The sequence below is a fragment of the Salmo salar genome, chromosome 10, assembly GCF_965601325.2.
Source record: "Salmo salar chromosome 10, fSalSal1, whole genome shotgun sequence".
In the NCBI taxonomy this organism is placed as follows: domain Eukaryota; kingdom Metazoa; phylum Chordata; class Actinopteri; order Salmoniformes; family Salmonidae; genus Salmo; species Salmo salar.
Genome location: NC_138300.1, coordinates 96862304 through 96877521, shown reverse-complemented (window position 1 = coordinate 96877521; position 15218 = coordinate 96862304). Strand labels below are relative to the sequence as shown.

The window sequence follows — 15218 nt, the reverse complement described above, 5'->3', positions numbered from 1 at the left end:
ATTCTAGGGACAATTAGGAGGCCCGCGTCTTGTGACTGTAGCGTACGTGTAGGTATGTACAGCAGGACCAAATCGGAAAGATAGGTAGGAGCAAGCCCATGTAATGCTTTGTAGGTTAGCAGTAAAACCTTGAAATCAGCCCTTGCCTTAACAGGAAGCCAGTGTAGGGAGGCTAGCACTGGAGTAATATGATCACATTTTTTGGTTCTAGTCAGGATTCTAGCAGCCGTATTTAGCACTAACTGAAGTTTGTTTAGTGCTTTATCCGGGTAGCCGGGAAAGTAGAGCATTGCAGTAGTCCTGCCTAGAAGTAACAAAAGCATGGATTAATTTTTCTGCATCATTTTTGGACAGAAAGTTTCAGATTTTTGCATTGTTACGTAGATGGAAAAAAAGCTGTCCTTGAAACAGTCTTGATATGTTCTTCAAAAGAGAGATCAGGGTCCAGAGTAACGCCGAGGTCCTTCACAGTTTTATTTGAGACGACTGTACAACCATCCAGATTAATTGTCAGATTCAACAGAAGATCTCTTTGTTTCTTGGGACCTAGAACAAGCATCTCTGTTTTGTCCGAGTTTAAAAGTAGAAAGTTTGCAGCCATCCACTTCTTTATGTCTGAAACACAGGCTTCTAGCGAGGGCAGTTTTGGGGCTTCACCATGTTTCATTGAAATGTACAGCTGTGTGTCGTCCGCATAGCAGTGAAATTTAACATTATGTTTTCGAATGACATCCCCAAGAGGTAAAATATATAGTGAAAACAATAGTGGTCCTAAAACGAAACCTTGAGGAACACCGAAATGTACAATTGATTTGTCAGAGGACAAAACATTCACAGAGACAAACTGATATCTTTCCGACAGATAAGATCTAAACCAGGCCAGAACTTGTCCATGTAGACCAATTTGGGTTTCCAATCTCTCCAAAAGAATGTGGTGATCGATGGTATCAAAAGCAGCACTAAGATCTAGGAGCACGAGGACAGATGCAGAGCCTTGGTCTGACGTCATTAAAAGGTCATTTACCACCTTCACAAGTGCAGTCTCAGTGCTATGATGGGGTCTAAAACCAGACTGAAGCGTTTCGTATACATTGTTTGTCTTCAGGAAGGCAGTGAGTTGCTGCGCAACAGCTTTTTCAAAATTCTTTGAGAGGAATGGAAGATTCGATATAGCCCGATTGTTTTTTATAATTTCTGGGTCAAGATTCGGCTTTTTCAAGAGAGGCTTTATTACTGCCACTTTTAGTGAGCTTGGTACACATCCGGTGGATAGAGAGCCGTTTATTATGTTCAACATAGGAGGGCCAAGCACAGGAAGCAGCTCTTTCAGTAGTTTAGTTGGAATAGGGTCCAGTATGCAGCTTGAGGGTTTAGAGGCCATGATTATTTTCATCATTGTGTCAAGAGATATAGTACTAAAACACTTTAGTATCTCCCTTGATCCTAGGTCCTGGCAGAGTTGTGCAGACTCAGGACAATGGAGCTTTGGAGGAATATGCAGATTTAAAGAGGAGTCCGTAATTTGCTTTCTAATGATCATGATCTTTTCCTCAAAGAAGTTCATAAATTTATTACTGCTGAAGTGAAAGCAATCCTCCATTTGCGAATGCTGCTTTTTAGTTAGCTTTGCGACAGTGTCAAAAAGAAATTTCGAATTGTTCTTATTTTCCTCAATTAAGTTGGAAAAATAGGATGATAGCGCAGCAGTGAGGGCTCTTCGATTCTGCACGGTACTGTCTTTCCAAGCTAGTCGGAAGACTTCCAGTTTGGTGTGGCGCCATTTCCGTTCCAATTTTCTGGAAGCTTGCTTCAGAGCTCGTGTATTTTCTGTATACCAGGGAGCTAGTTTCTTATGACAGATGTTTTTAGTTTTTAGGGGTGCAACTGCATCTAGGGTATTGCGCAAGGTTAAATTGAGTTCCTCGGTTAGGTGGTTAACTGATTTTTGTCCTCTGACGTCCTTGGGTAGGCAGAGGGAGTCTGGAAGGGCATCAAGGAATCTTTGGGTTGTCTGAGAATTTATAGCACGACTTTTAATGCTCCTTGGTTGGGGTCTGAGCAGATTATTTGTTGCAAACGCAACAAAATGGTGGTCCGATAATCCAGGATTATAATCCACAACATTTATTCCATGGGACAAAACTAGGTCCAGAGTATGACTGTGGCAGTGAGTAGGTCCAGAGACATGTTGGACAAAACCCACTGAGTCGATGATGGCTCCGAAAGCCTTTTGGAGTGGGTCTGTGGACTTTTCCATGTGAATGTTAAAGTCACAAAAAATGTGAATATTATCTGCTATGACTACAAGATCCGATAGGAACTCAGTGAGGAACACTGCATATGGCCCAGGAGGCCATATGAAGTGATTGAATAGGCTGCATAGATTTCATGACTAGAAGCTCAAAAGACGAAAACGTCATTGTTTTGTTTTTTTGTAAATTGAAATTTGCTATCATAAATGTTAGCAACACCTCCGCCTTTGCCGGATGCACGGGGGGTATGGTCACTAGTGTAACCATGGGGTGAGGCCTCATTTAACACAGCAAATTCATCAGGCTTAATTAAGCCATGTTTCAGTCAGGCCAATCACATCAAGATTATGATCAGTGATTAGTTCATTGACTATAACTGCCTTGGAAGTGAGGGATCTAACATTAAGTAACCCAATTTTGAGATGTGAGGTATCACAATCTCTTTCAATAATGGCAGGAATGGAGGAGGTCTTTATACTAGTGAGATTGCTAAAGCGAACACCGCCATCTTTAATTTTTGCCCAACCTAGATCGAGGCACAGACACGGTCTCAATGGGGAAAGCTGAGCTGACTACACTAACTGTGCTAGTGGCAGACTCCACTAAACTAGCAGGCTGGCTAACAGCCTGCTGCCTGGCCTGCACCCTATTTCATTGTGGAGCTAGAGGAGTTAGAGCCCTGTCTATGTTCATAGATAAGATGAGAGCACCCCTCCAGCTAGGATGGAGTCCGTCACTCCTCAACAGACCAGGCTTGGTCCTGTTTGTGGGTGAGTCTCAGAAAGAGTGCCAATTATCTACAAATTCTATCTTTTGGGAGGAGCAGAACACAGTTTTCAACCAGTGATTGAGTTGTGAGACTCTGCTGTAGAGCTCATCACTCCCCCTAACTGGGAGGGGGCCAGAGACAATTAATCGATGCCGACACATCTTTCTAGCTGATTTACACGCTGAAGCTATGTTGCGCTTGGTGACCTCTGACTGTTTCATCCTAACATCGTTGGTGCCGACGTGGATAACAATATCTCTATACTCTCTACACTCGCCAGTTTTAGCTTTAGCCAGCACCGTCTTTAGATTAGCCTTAACGTCGGTAGCCCTGCCCCCTGGTAAACAGTGTATGATCGCTGGATGATTCGTTTTAAGTCTAATACTGCGGGTAATGGAGTCGCCAATGACTAGGGTTTTCAATTTGTCAGAGCTAATGGTGGGAGCCTTCGGCGTCTCAGACCCCACAACGGGAGGAGTAGAGACCAGAGAAGTTTCGGCCTCCGACTCCGACTCGCTTATTGGGGAGAACCAGTTGAAAGTTTCTGTCGGCTGAATAAGCGACACCGGTTGAGCATTCCTACAGCATTTCCCTCCAGAAGCCATGAGAAAGTTGTCCGGCTGCGGGGACCGTGCCAGGGGATTTATACTAACATTACGATCTGTACTTACTGGTGGCACAGACGCTGTTTCATCCTTTCCTACACTGAAATTACCCTTGCCTAACGATTGCGTCTGAAGCTGGGCTTGCAGCACAGCTATCCTTGCCGTAAGGCCGTAAGGCGATCGTTCTCCTGTATATTATAAGTACAACGACTGCAATTAGAAGGCATCATGTTAATGTTACTTAGCTTCGGCTGTTTGAAGTCCTGACGAACCATGTCCAGATAAAACCTCCGGGGTGAAAAAGTTGAATGAAAAAAGTTGAGTGAGGGAAAAACTAAAAATATACGGTAATGAAAAAGTAAAAACCGCGAGGTAGTCAGGTAGCAAAGTAAGATCGGCAACAAACGCACAGCAGCAGGTCATTTTGCAGGGCTCTGGCAGTGCTTCTCCTGCTCCTCCTTGCACAAAGGCAGAGGCAGCGGTCCTGCTGCTGGGTTGTTGCCCTCCTACGGCCTCCTCCACGTCTCCTGATGTACTGGCCTGTCTCCTGGTAGTGCCTCCATGCTCTGGACACTACGCTGACAGACACAGCAAACCTTCTTGCCACAGCTCGCATTGATGTGCCATCCTGGATGAGCTGCACTATCTGAGCCACTTATGTGGGTTGTAGACTCCGTCTCATGCTACCACTAGAGTGAAAGCACCGCCAGCATTCAAAAGTGACCAAAACATCAGCCAGGAAGCATAGGAACTGAGAAGTGGTCTGTGGTCTCCACCTGCAGAACCACTCCTTTATTGGGGGTGTCTTGCTTATTGCCTATAATTTCCACCTGTTGTATATTCCATTTGCACAACAGCATGTGAAATTTATCATTCAGTGTTGCTTCCTAAGTGGACAGTTTGATTTCACAGAAGTGTGATTGACTTGGAGTTACATTGTGTTGTTTAAGTGTTCCCTTTATTTTTTTGAGCAGTATATTTCAAACAATTCTGAAATGTTGACCCTTGTGTCACACATTGGCCCCTTTATTTATAGAAAGACCAACATACACAGGATAAATCATAAGAAATAGGGGTATTGTAAAGAGTTGGCTGTTGTAAAAACATAGCAAGGTGTTGTATGCCATTTCTGCCCCATGCAACATTGTACTAGATCACCTTTTCTACATGACTTGTCAACTGATACCGTACTGCAATTCATCAGCTTAGTGTATCAATGAAATTCAGATAATGAGTGCAATGTATTGTTATACCCGACACTATAATTCCAAATGGTAGCACATAGTGACTCTTTCCACTTTGTCCTATTGAAGCACACTGGCTGATGGAGAATGACGATAATATTTACAGCCACTTCCATACAGAATCTTAATTTGAACATTCTGTTGTTGCAGGTATTTTCCTTCATTGCAGGAAATGCAAACTAGTAGTGTATTCAAGATTTAAAAAGGCTACTAAAGTTTGTAATTTCCTCTTTAAAATGTCAGACGTGATTAGCCCTGAAGAGAAATGCATCAACCCCTACAAGAAATGTCCATTAATAAAAATCCACATAATAGGCACTACATAATTTTGGTGGAGTAGTTATCAGGTTTGAGCAGTTTGATTAAGTGATAGTTAACTGTATTGTTAACAAATGATAAGAAAACCATATCAAAAGTAAAGTAGATATTGCATTTTTAAAAGCAGATATGTATCCAAATTGAAAGAGTGATTTAGTGCAGTGAACAAGTGAATTTTTTAATTTGTTTGTTGTACTCAGTCAATTGAAATGTTGTTAGAGATTTGAAAATGTACCACATACTTGTGAAAATTGCACCAAAGCTGTAATAAAGGTTAAGCTTGTACACTTCCAGTTCTGCAGTCTTGTTATATATTGACATAAGTGCATGTGATACTAAAGAGCCGTTAACATGGTTAAGTTAGTCACAATTTTGATGCATTATAATATCACATCTGAAATGTCGCAAATAGTGATGGAAATTCTTAGTCTTTTCGGTGAGCTTAATGGTTTTTTATCATTAACTTAATATTCTTCCTATGCTCTGTAACCAGTGACTGTCCAGTGTACCAGGGATGGCCAGTTTGTGGTGGTGGTTGCCAGGGATGCCACTCTGCCCAACCTGGAGCTAGATTCTATCAGCCTGCTGGGGAGGAATGGAGCCCACTGCACCCCTGTCGGCATCACTTCTGCTTTTGCCATCTACCAGTTCAAAGTCACTGAATGTGGAACTGTCATGACGGTACGTATCAGCTGTGTTTGGCTTCAGTCTAAGTACAGGGAAGTAGTTCCTCTCTCCTTCAAAGAATTGGATCACATCAACCATATTAGTTGCAACAATGATCATATCATTGATTGTTTATTCAGGTTTAAAGATGTTGCCGCATTGTGGCAAAAGCTCTTTGTCAAACCTATGATGATTTTGCCTCTTAAAGATGAGCTGTATAAGAGAGTTGTGTTTATTGCAGGAGGAACCTGGTACTATTTTCTATGAGAACAGGATGTCCTCTTCATATATAGTGGGAATGGGACCCATCGGCGCCATCACCAGGGACAGCCAATTTAAGTAGGTGATCTAAAATAATAATGATAATAATAACAACAATATCCTAGGGAAGTCTAAAATAAGCTAAACACTGTCATGTTTTTTTCTGTATATTGGGCCAGGTTGGGAATTTTGACAAGACACTGGAGTTAACACCATTTATCTTCTTAAATGTGTAATGGGATCTTTAGTCAAAATAAAATACAATTGTATTTGTCATGTACACAGATTACAGCAGGTGTGCTAGCTCCCTTAACATTGCAGTACAAAAATAAATATCAATAATAAAGAGTCAAATGGTCGGAGTGGATGGGTGGGCAGATACCAGTAACGTCAAGCAACGAAAAGGTTGTGTGTTCGAATATAATCAGTGGCCAAATTTAGCATCTTAGCTAATTAGCAACTACTTATTACTTTTTAGCTACTTTGCAACTACTTAATATGTTAGCTAACTGTTTTCCTAATCATTACCTGAACTCTTTAACCTAACCTCTAACCCTAACCTTCTTAACCCAAACCTTAACACCTAACCACTAGCCTAGCGAATGTTAGCCGCCTAGCTAATGGTAGTTTTAGCCACCTAGATAGCAAAAACATAAAATCAAATGAAATCAAATTTTATTGGTCACATACAGATGTTATTGCGGGTGTAGCGAAATGCTCTTAGCTCCAACAGTGCAGTAGTATCTAACAATTCACAACAATACACATCTAAAAGTAAAAGAATGGAATTAAAAAACATATAAATATTAGGACAAGCAATGTCCGAGTGGCATTGACTAAAATACAGTAGAATTGAATACAGTATATACATATGAGATGAGTAACGCAGTGTGTAAACATTATTAAAATGACTAGTGTTCCATTATTAAAGTGGCCAGTGATTCCATGTCTATGTGTATAGGGCAGCTGCCTCTAAGGTGCAGGGTTAAGTAACCGGATGGTAGCCGGCTAGTGATGGCTATTTAACAGTCTGATGGCCTTGAGATAGAAGCTGTTTCAGTCTCTCGGTCCCAGCTTCTGATGCACCTGTACTGACCTCGCCTTCTGGATGATAGTGGGGTGAACAGGCTGTGGCTCGGGTGGTTGATGCCCTTGATGATAATTTTAGCGTTCCTGTGACATCGGGTGCTTTGGGGTCTTGGAGGGCAGGCAGTGTGCCCCCGGTGATGCGTTGGGCAGACCGCACCACCTTTTGGCGAGCCCTGCGGTTGCGAGCGGTGCAGTTGCCATACCAGGCGGCGATACAGCCCAACAGGATGCTCTTAATTGTGTATCTGTAAAAGTGTTAAAGTTGCGACAGTTCGTTTCTGGTATCAGAACAAAATAGTCAGCACATAGTAACTTCTGATTTATTTGTACTTTAATTAATGCAAACACGTGTATGGTAAATATGTGGTTCGTATATACGGGCTCACTGAAACACCACGCAGGGCAGACAGAGAACTGAAATGTCATCACAAGTTCTTCTTTAAATACTTCTTGACAGATGTAGTTCCCACTCCTTGCTGGGCCTGTCAGAGTAGAGACTGGGTGTGGTTTAGACTTACTCCAGCCTATCGTTGGCGTGCAGGTTGGTCCCAACCTCTTGACGCATCACATGTTGTCTGGCGTTGGATCTTATCTTCTTAGTGTATACTCAAGAGTCAGCAACCACTCAATTTCCAGTGATTTACTTATACTGTTGTTTCTCCACTCTACCTGTTCCTCACATGCTCCCCTTGTGATGGGTTTCACAACCTCCTATCACTAAGTCAGCTGCCTACACCTTGTTACACAATGCACAGTTCTCTAAAACCCCTACATTGCAACCATTATCTTGTAATTGCTGTTGTTCAGCAAAAAGCTCTTGCAAAACCCTGTTTTAAAGCATCAGCATTCTGTCCACATGACCCACCATCCCATGAGCCACTTACTCTAACATATAGCAGTATTCAATTATCTATAGTTTATATGCTTAATATTGTGGCATAGCTTCTCTGTTATTTTATATAGGTTATGCTAACAAATAGTTGGTTAAACCCTAACAAAAGTTTGTGGGTCTTAGGGGCCAAGACGAATTTCTTCAGCCTCCTGAGGTTGAAGAGGCGGTGTTGTGCCTTCTTCACCACACTGTCTGTGGGGGTGGACCATTTCAGATTGTCAGTGATGTGTACGCCAAGGACCTTGAAGCTTTCCACCTTCTCCACTGCGGTTCTGTGGATGTGGATAGGGGTGTGCTCACTCTGCAGTTTCCTGAAGTCCACGATCTGCTCCTTTGTTTTATTGACGTTGAGGGAGAGGTTATTTTCCTTTGCACCACTATTGTTGCTAATAGAGCCTACTACTGTTGTATTGTCATCTTGAGTTGGAGGCGTGCGTGGCCATGCAGTCATGGATGAACAGGGAGTATTTTGTATTTGTATTTATTAAGGATCCCCATTAGCTGCTGACTCTTCCTGGGGTCCTGCAAAATTAAGGCAGTTTATACTATTTTAAAAACATTACAATACATTCACAGATTTCACAACATGCTGTGTGGCCTCAGGCCCCTACTCCACCACTACCACATATATACAGTACTATATTCATATGTATTTCAAAGTTGAAGTCGGAAGTTTCCATACACTCAGGTTGGAGTCATTAAAACTCGTTTTTCAACCACTCCACAAATTTCTTGTTTACAAACTATACTTTTGGCAAGTCGGCTAGGACATCTACTTTGTGCATGACACAAGTCATTTTTCCAACAATTGTTTACAGAGAGATCATTTCACCTATAATTCACTGTATCACAATTCCAGTGGGTCAGAAGTGTACATAAACTAAGTTGACTGTGCCTTTAAGCAGCTTGGAAAATTCCAGAAAATGATGTCATGGCTTTAGAAGCTTCTGATAGGCTAATTGACATCATTTGAGTCAATTGGAGGTGAACCTGTGGATGCATTTCAAGGCCTCCCTTCAAATTCAGTGCCTCTTTGCTTGACATCATGGGAAAATCAAAAGAAATCAGCCAAGACCTCGGGAAAAAAATTGTAGACCTCCACAAGTTTGGTTCATCCTTGAGAGCAATTTCCAAACGCCTGAAGGTACCACGTTCATCTGTACAAACAATAGTACACAAGTATAAACACCATGGGACCACGCAGCCGTCATACCGCTCAGGAAGGAGATGCGTTCTGTCTCCTAGCATTGAACATACTTTGGTGCGAAAAGTGCAAATCAATCCCAGAACAACAGCAAAGGACCTTGTGAAGATGCTGGAGGAAACAGGTACAAAAGTATCTATATCCACAGTAAAACGAGTCCTATATCGACAACCTGAAAGGCCGCTCAACAAGGAAGAAGCCACTGCTCCAAAACCGCCTTAATTAAAAAAGCCAGACTACATTTTGCAACTGCACATGGAGACACAGATAGTACTTTTTGGAGAAATGTCCTCTGGTCTGATGAAACAAAAATAGAACTGTTTGGCCATAATGACCATCGTTATGTTTGGAGGAAAAAGGGGTAGGCTTGCAAGCTGAAGAACACCATCCCAACCGTGAAGCACGGGGGTGTCAGCATCATGTTGTGGGGGTGCTTTGCTGCAGGAGGGACTGGTGCACTTCACAAAATAGATGGCATCATGAGGAAGAAAAATTATGTGGATAGATTGAAGCAACATCTCAAGACATCAGTCGGGAAGTTACAGCTTGGTCGCAAATGGGTCTTCCAAATGGACAATGACCCCAAGCATACATCCAAAGTTGTGGCAAAATGGTTTAAGGACAACAAGGTCAAGGTATTGGAGTGGCCATTACAAAGCCCTGACTTCAATCCTATCGAAAATTTGTGGGCAGAACTGAAAAAGCGTGTGCGAGCAAGGAGGCCTACAAACCTGACTCAGTTACCCCAGCTCTGTCAGGAGGAATGGGCCAAAATTCACCCAACTTATTGTGGGAAGCTTGTGGAAGGCTACCCGAAACATTTGACCTAAGTTAAACAATTTAAAAGGCAATGCTACCAAATACTAATTGAGTGTATGTAAACTTCTGACCCACTGGGAATGTGATGAAAGAAATAAAAGCTGAAATAAATTTCTCTCTTCTATTATTCTGACATTACACATTCTTAAAATAAAAAGTGGTGATCCTAACTGACCTAAGACAGGGAATTTTTACTAGGATTAAATGTCAGGAAATGTGAAGAACTGAGTTTAAATGTATGTGGCTAAGGTGTATGTAAACTACCGACTTCGACTGTATAGTGAGCATGTTATCGTGTGTGTGTATGCATGTGTCTGTGCCAATATTTGTGTTGCTTCACAGTCCCCGCTGTTCCATAAGGTGTTTTTTAAATCTAATTTTGCTACTTGCGTCAGTTACTTGATGTGGAATAGAGTTCCATGTAGTCATGGCTCTATGTAGTACTGTGTGCCTCCCATGTCTGTTCTGGACTTGGGGACTGTGAAGAGACCTCTTGTGGCATGTCTTGTGGGGTATGCATGGGTGCCCGAGCTGTGTGCCAGTAGTTTAGACATACAGCTCGGTGCATTCAACATGTCAATACCTCTCATAAATAAAAGTAGTGATGAAGTCAATCTCTTCTCCACTTTCAGTCAGGAGAGATTGACATGCAAATTATTAATATTAACTCTCTGTGTACATCCAAGGGCCAGCCGTGCTGCCCTGTTCTGAGCCAATTGCAATTTTCCTAAGTCCTTTTTAGTGTCACCTGACCACACGACTGAACATTAGTCAAGATGCAACAAACTAGGGCCTGTAGGACCTACCTTGTTGATAGTGTTGTTAAGAAGGCGGAGCATCGCTTTATTATAGACAGACTTCTCCCCATCTTAGCTACTACTGCATAAATATGTTTTGACCATGACAGTTTACAATCTAGGGTTACTCCAAGCAGTTTAGTCATCTCAACTTTCTCAATTTCCACATGATTTATTACAAGATTTAGTTGAGGTTTAGGTTTTAGTGAGTGTTTTGTTCCAAATACAATGCTTCTAGTTTTAGAAATATTTAGGGCTAACTTATTCCTTGCCACCCACTCTGAAACTAACTGCAGCTCTTTGTTGAGTGTTGCAGTCATTTCAGTCGCTGTAGTAGCTGACGTGTATAGTGTTGAGTCATCGGCATAAATAGATACTCTGGCTTTACTCAAAGTTAGTGCATGTCGTTAGTAAAAATTGAAAAAAGCAAGGGGCCTAAACAGCTACCCTGGGGAATTCCTGATTCTAACTGGATTGTATCTGAGAGGCTTCCATTAAAGAACACCCTCTGTGTTCTGTTAGACAAGTAACTCTTTATCCACCTTATAGCAGGGGGTGTAAAGCCATAACACAAGTTTTTCCAGCAGCAGACTATGATCGCTAAAGTGAAAAGCTGTCTAACAAGACAGCCCCCACAATCATTTAATCAATTTCTCTCAGCCAATCATCAGTCATTTGTGTACGTGCTGTGCTTGTTGAGTGTCCTTCCCTATAAGCATGCTGAAATTCTGTTGTCAATTTGTTTACTGTGAAATAGCATTGTACCTGGTCAAACATCATTTTTTCCCCAGAAGTTTACTAAGGGTTGGTAACAGACTGATTGGTCGGCTATTTGAGCCAGAAAGGGGGCTTTACTATTCTTGGGTAGCAGAATGACTTTAGCTTACCTCCAGGCCTGAGGGCACACGCTCTCTAGTAGGCTTAAATTGAAGATGTGGCAAATAGGAGTGGCAATATCGTCTGCTATTATCCTCAGAAATTTTCCATCCAGACTGTCAGACCCCAGTGGCTTTTCGTTGTTGATAAACAATAATTTTTTCACCTCTTCCACACTGACTTTACGGAATTAAATTCTTGTCTTTCATAATATGGTCCGATATACTTGGATGTGTAGTGTCAGCGTTTGTTGCTGGCATGTCATCCTTAAGTTTGCTTATCTTGCCAATGAAAGTCATTAAAGTAATTGGCAACATCAGTGGGCTTTGTGATGAATGAGCCATCTGATTCAATCAATGAAGGAGCCGAGTTTGCTTTTTTCCCCAAAAGTTAATTTAAGGTGCCCCAAAGCTTTTTGCTATCATTCTTTATATAACTGATATTTGTTTCATAGCGTAGTTTCTTTTCATTTAGTTTAGTCACATGATTTCTTAATTTGCAGTACGTTTGCCAATCAGTTGGGCTGCCACACTTAATTGCCATACCTTTTGCCTCATCCCTCTCAACCATACAATTTTTTAATTCCTCACCAAGCCAAGGGGATTTAAGTTTTTAGTAATTTTCTTAATGGTTGCATGCTTATTAGTAACTGGAATAAGTAGTTTCATAAATGTGTCAAGTTTGAAGTGGGTCTAGGGTGTCAGGTAAGGTAGAGGTGATATGATCCTTAACTAGCCTCTCAAGGCACTGCATGATGACAGAAGTGTGTGCTACAGGGTGATAGTCATTTAGTTCAGTTACCTTTGCTTTCTTTGGTACTCATATCGGCCACGGAGAACAAGAGCCCACTGTCCCTAGGAACGGGCCGGGGCGGTGGCACTGTGTTATCCTCAAAGAGGCCGAAGAAAGTGTTTAGCTTGTCCGGGAGCAAGACGTCGGTGTCCGCGACATGGTTGGTTTTCCCTGGACGGGTAATGTATATGCCAAGAGAGCAATGATTATGTGAAACAGAGTATGTTACAGTCCCTGATGTGTCTCTGGAAGGAGATCCTCGCCTTGAGCTTTATTGTCCAGAGACTGAACATTAGCGAGTAATATACTCGTAAGCGGTGGATGGTGTGCATGCCTCCTGAGTCGGACTAGAAGTCCACTCCGAATAGCTCTTCTCCGCTGGCGGCGTCTTGGAGCAGCCTCTGGGATAAGTTCACTTGCCTTGGGGGGTACAAACAAAGGATCCAATTTGGGAAAGTCGTATTCCTGGCCGCTCTGATATCCAAAAGTTACTTCCGGCTATATGTAATAACACAAAAAAAAACGTTCTCGGGCTAATAATGTAAGAAATAACACACACACAAAACAAAATTCTGCAAAGTTGCTTTGGAGCTAGAAGCAGAGCTGCCATGTCTGTCGGCGACATCTTGGAATTTGTAGCATATCATACAAATTATAATTCAGAGCATATCTTACGAAATGGATGATGGACATCACAAACTAATACCAAACGTAAAACATATACTCATTTGAGTGTCCCGGATCTTTGTTTACTATGTTACGTCTATCCCTGATTCAAGGTTGGTGAGTCTGTCTGTCTGTCTGTCTGTAATGGATGGTAGACATGGCGTATCACATTTAACAAACCAAACATTAAAATACCGTTATAGAAGGTAAAATAAAAACCCAAACTGACCCGTGCATAAATACCGGTGTATATAGTAAAATACGGTATACCGCCCAGCCCTAGGCTACCTTGTACTTCATGTTTGAGTTTTACTTGTAAACAGGAATCCGGAGGATATAGTTATGGTCCGATTTGCTAAATGGAGTGGGGGGCAGAGCTTTGTATGCACCTCTGTGTGTGGAGTTTAGCTGATTTATCCCTCTAGTTGCACAGGTGACATGCTAGTATAAATGAGGTAAAACAAATGTAAGTTTTCCTGCATTAACCTTTTACTGCAGTGGGCTAAATCAGGGTCACACAGAGCGTTTCTTGGTAGTTTTAAACAAATCTACTTTAAAACTGAAGTATACCTCTCACACACATGGTTATGGACTTTAAAAAAAGAAGACACCTGTACCATGTCAGATATAGAGTTGAAATGTATTCAATTGAGTTTGCATCCCAATATTACACTTTCTATACATCAGAAAATACTGAAATATAACAAAAACTGTTTGCCATAAACACCAGATTTTTTGCATGTTTTTTAAATGTTTATTCAATATGAAATTATGAAAAATATTTATAACATTCCACCCATGAGGCCACTAGATCATTTGACTGCAGGAAAGGACTACAATCACCGGCCACTAAGAGCACCGCCTCTCGATTAGCATTTTCTTGTTTACTTATGGTCTTATATACCTCTTTGAGTGCCGTCTTAGTGCCATCATCGGTTTGTGGTGGTAAATAGACAGCAACGAAAAGTACAGATAAACTCTTAGTAAATAGTATGTTCTCATGCTTATCATGAGGTATTCTAACTCATGTGAGCAGAACCTTGAGACTTCCTTAATGTTAGAGATCACGCACCAGCTGCTTTCAATAAAGAGACAAACATCACCCCAGCCCCCCCCCCCAAACTTACTGGGTTCTGTCCTGCCGATGCATAGAAAGATGTATTGTATATTATCCATATCCTTCTTCACCCTTGAATCTGAGAAACATTGTATATTACTTGAACTCTTGAACGGAGCTCGTCCAGTTTTTTCTCCAGCGATTGCACAATCGCCAGTAGAACAGAGTGTAGAGGCGATTTATCCATTCGCCGCCGTAGTCTCACTAGGGTGCCCGGATGCTGTCTTCGCCTCCTTCGAGTGTCGGGGATTAAGGCCTGGTCCGGGACAATCAATATGTCTTTCACCTCCGACTCATTGAAGTAGAACTCCTCGTCCAAATCGAGGTTAGTGATAGATATTCTGATGTCCAGAAGCTTTTTTCGGTCATTGGAAACTATGGTCAAAACATGCTATACTATAAAAGATCAGTGCAAAAAATACACAAAATAGCACAATTGGTCAGGAGCCTGTAATACGGCCGCCATTCCCTCCGGCGGCATTCCATTAAATTACATATAGGCAAGCCAAAACGCCTCCTAAACCTTAAACAGCCAGGTCACCCATGATACAAGTCAGCATTCATGTCCATCCATGTCTGAGGACATCGGGAGATGACGTGGAAACCGTCCACCAGGGGCTACAGTTAGAGCTGTTACCTTCAACTAGATTTCAGTTTTGTTAGGGTGTTATGGACGGGGATGGTGAATAGGCATAAGCATCTGCCTCTGTTTCATTTTTTTGATTTTTTGTTGTTGTTGCCTATACCAAACCTTAAACATTTGGAGTTAATGACTAGCCTTAAGATTTCGATGTTAATGCCTAAACTTTACATTAAACACTTCAAAATTTGACGTTTGCAACAACTTTGAA

At 41.8% G+C, this 15218-nt stretch overlaps 1 protein-coding gene across 1 annotated transcript in view; it reads left to right on the top strand.

Moving 5' to 3' along the window:
• Window positions 1-15218, top strand: part of LOC123724480 (zona pellucida sperm-binding protein 4-like) — a 57011-nt gene that overhangs the window by 36022 nt on the left and 5771 nt on the right. Inside the window, exons 4-5 of the mRNA XM_082957269.1 lie at window positions 5682-5869; window positions 6096-6193. Coding sequence (XP_082813395.1) covers window positions 5682-5869; window positions 6096-6193 — 286 coding nt within the window. The remainder of the gene's footprint in view (window positions 1-5681; window positions 5870-6095; window positions 6194-15218) is intronic.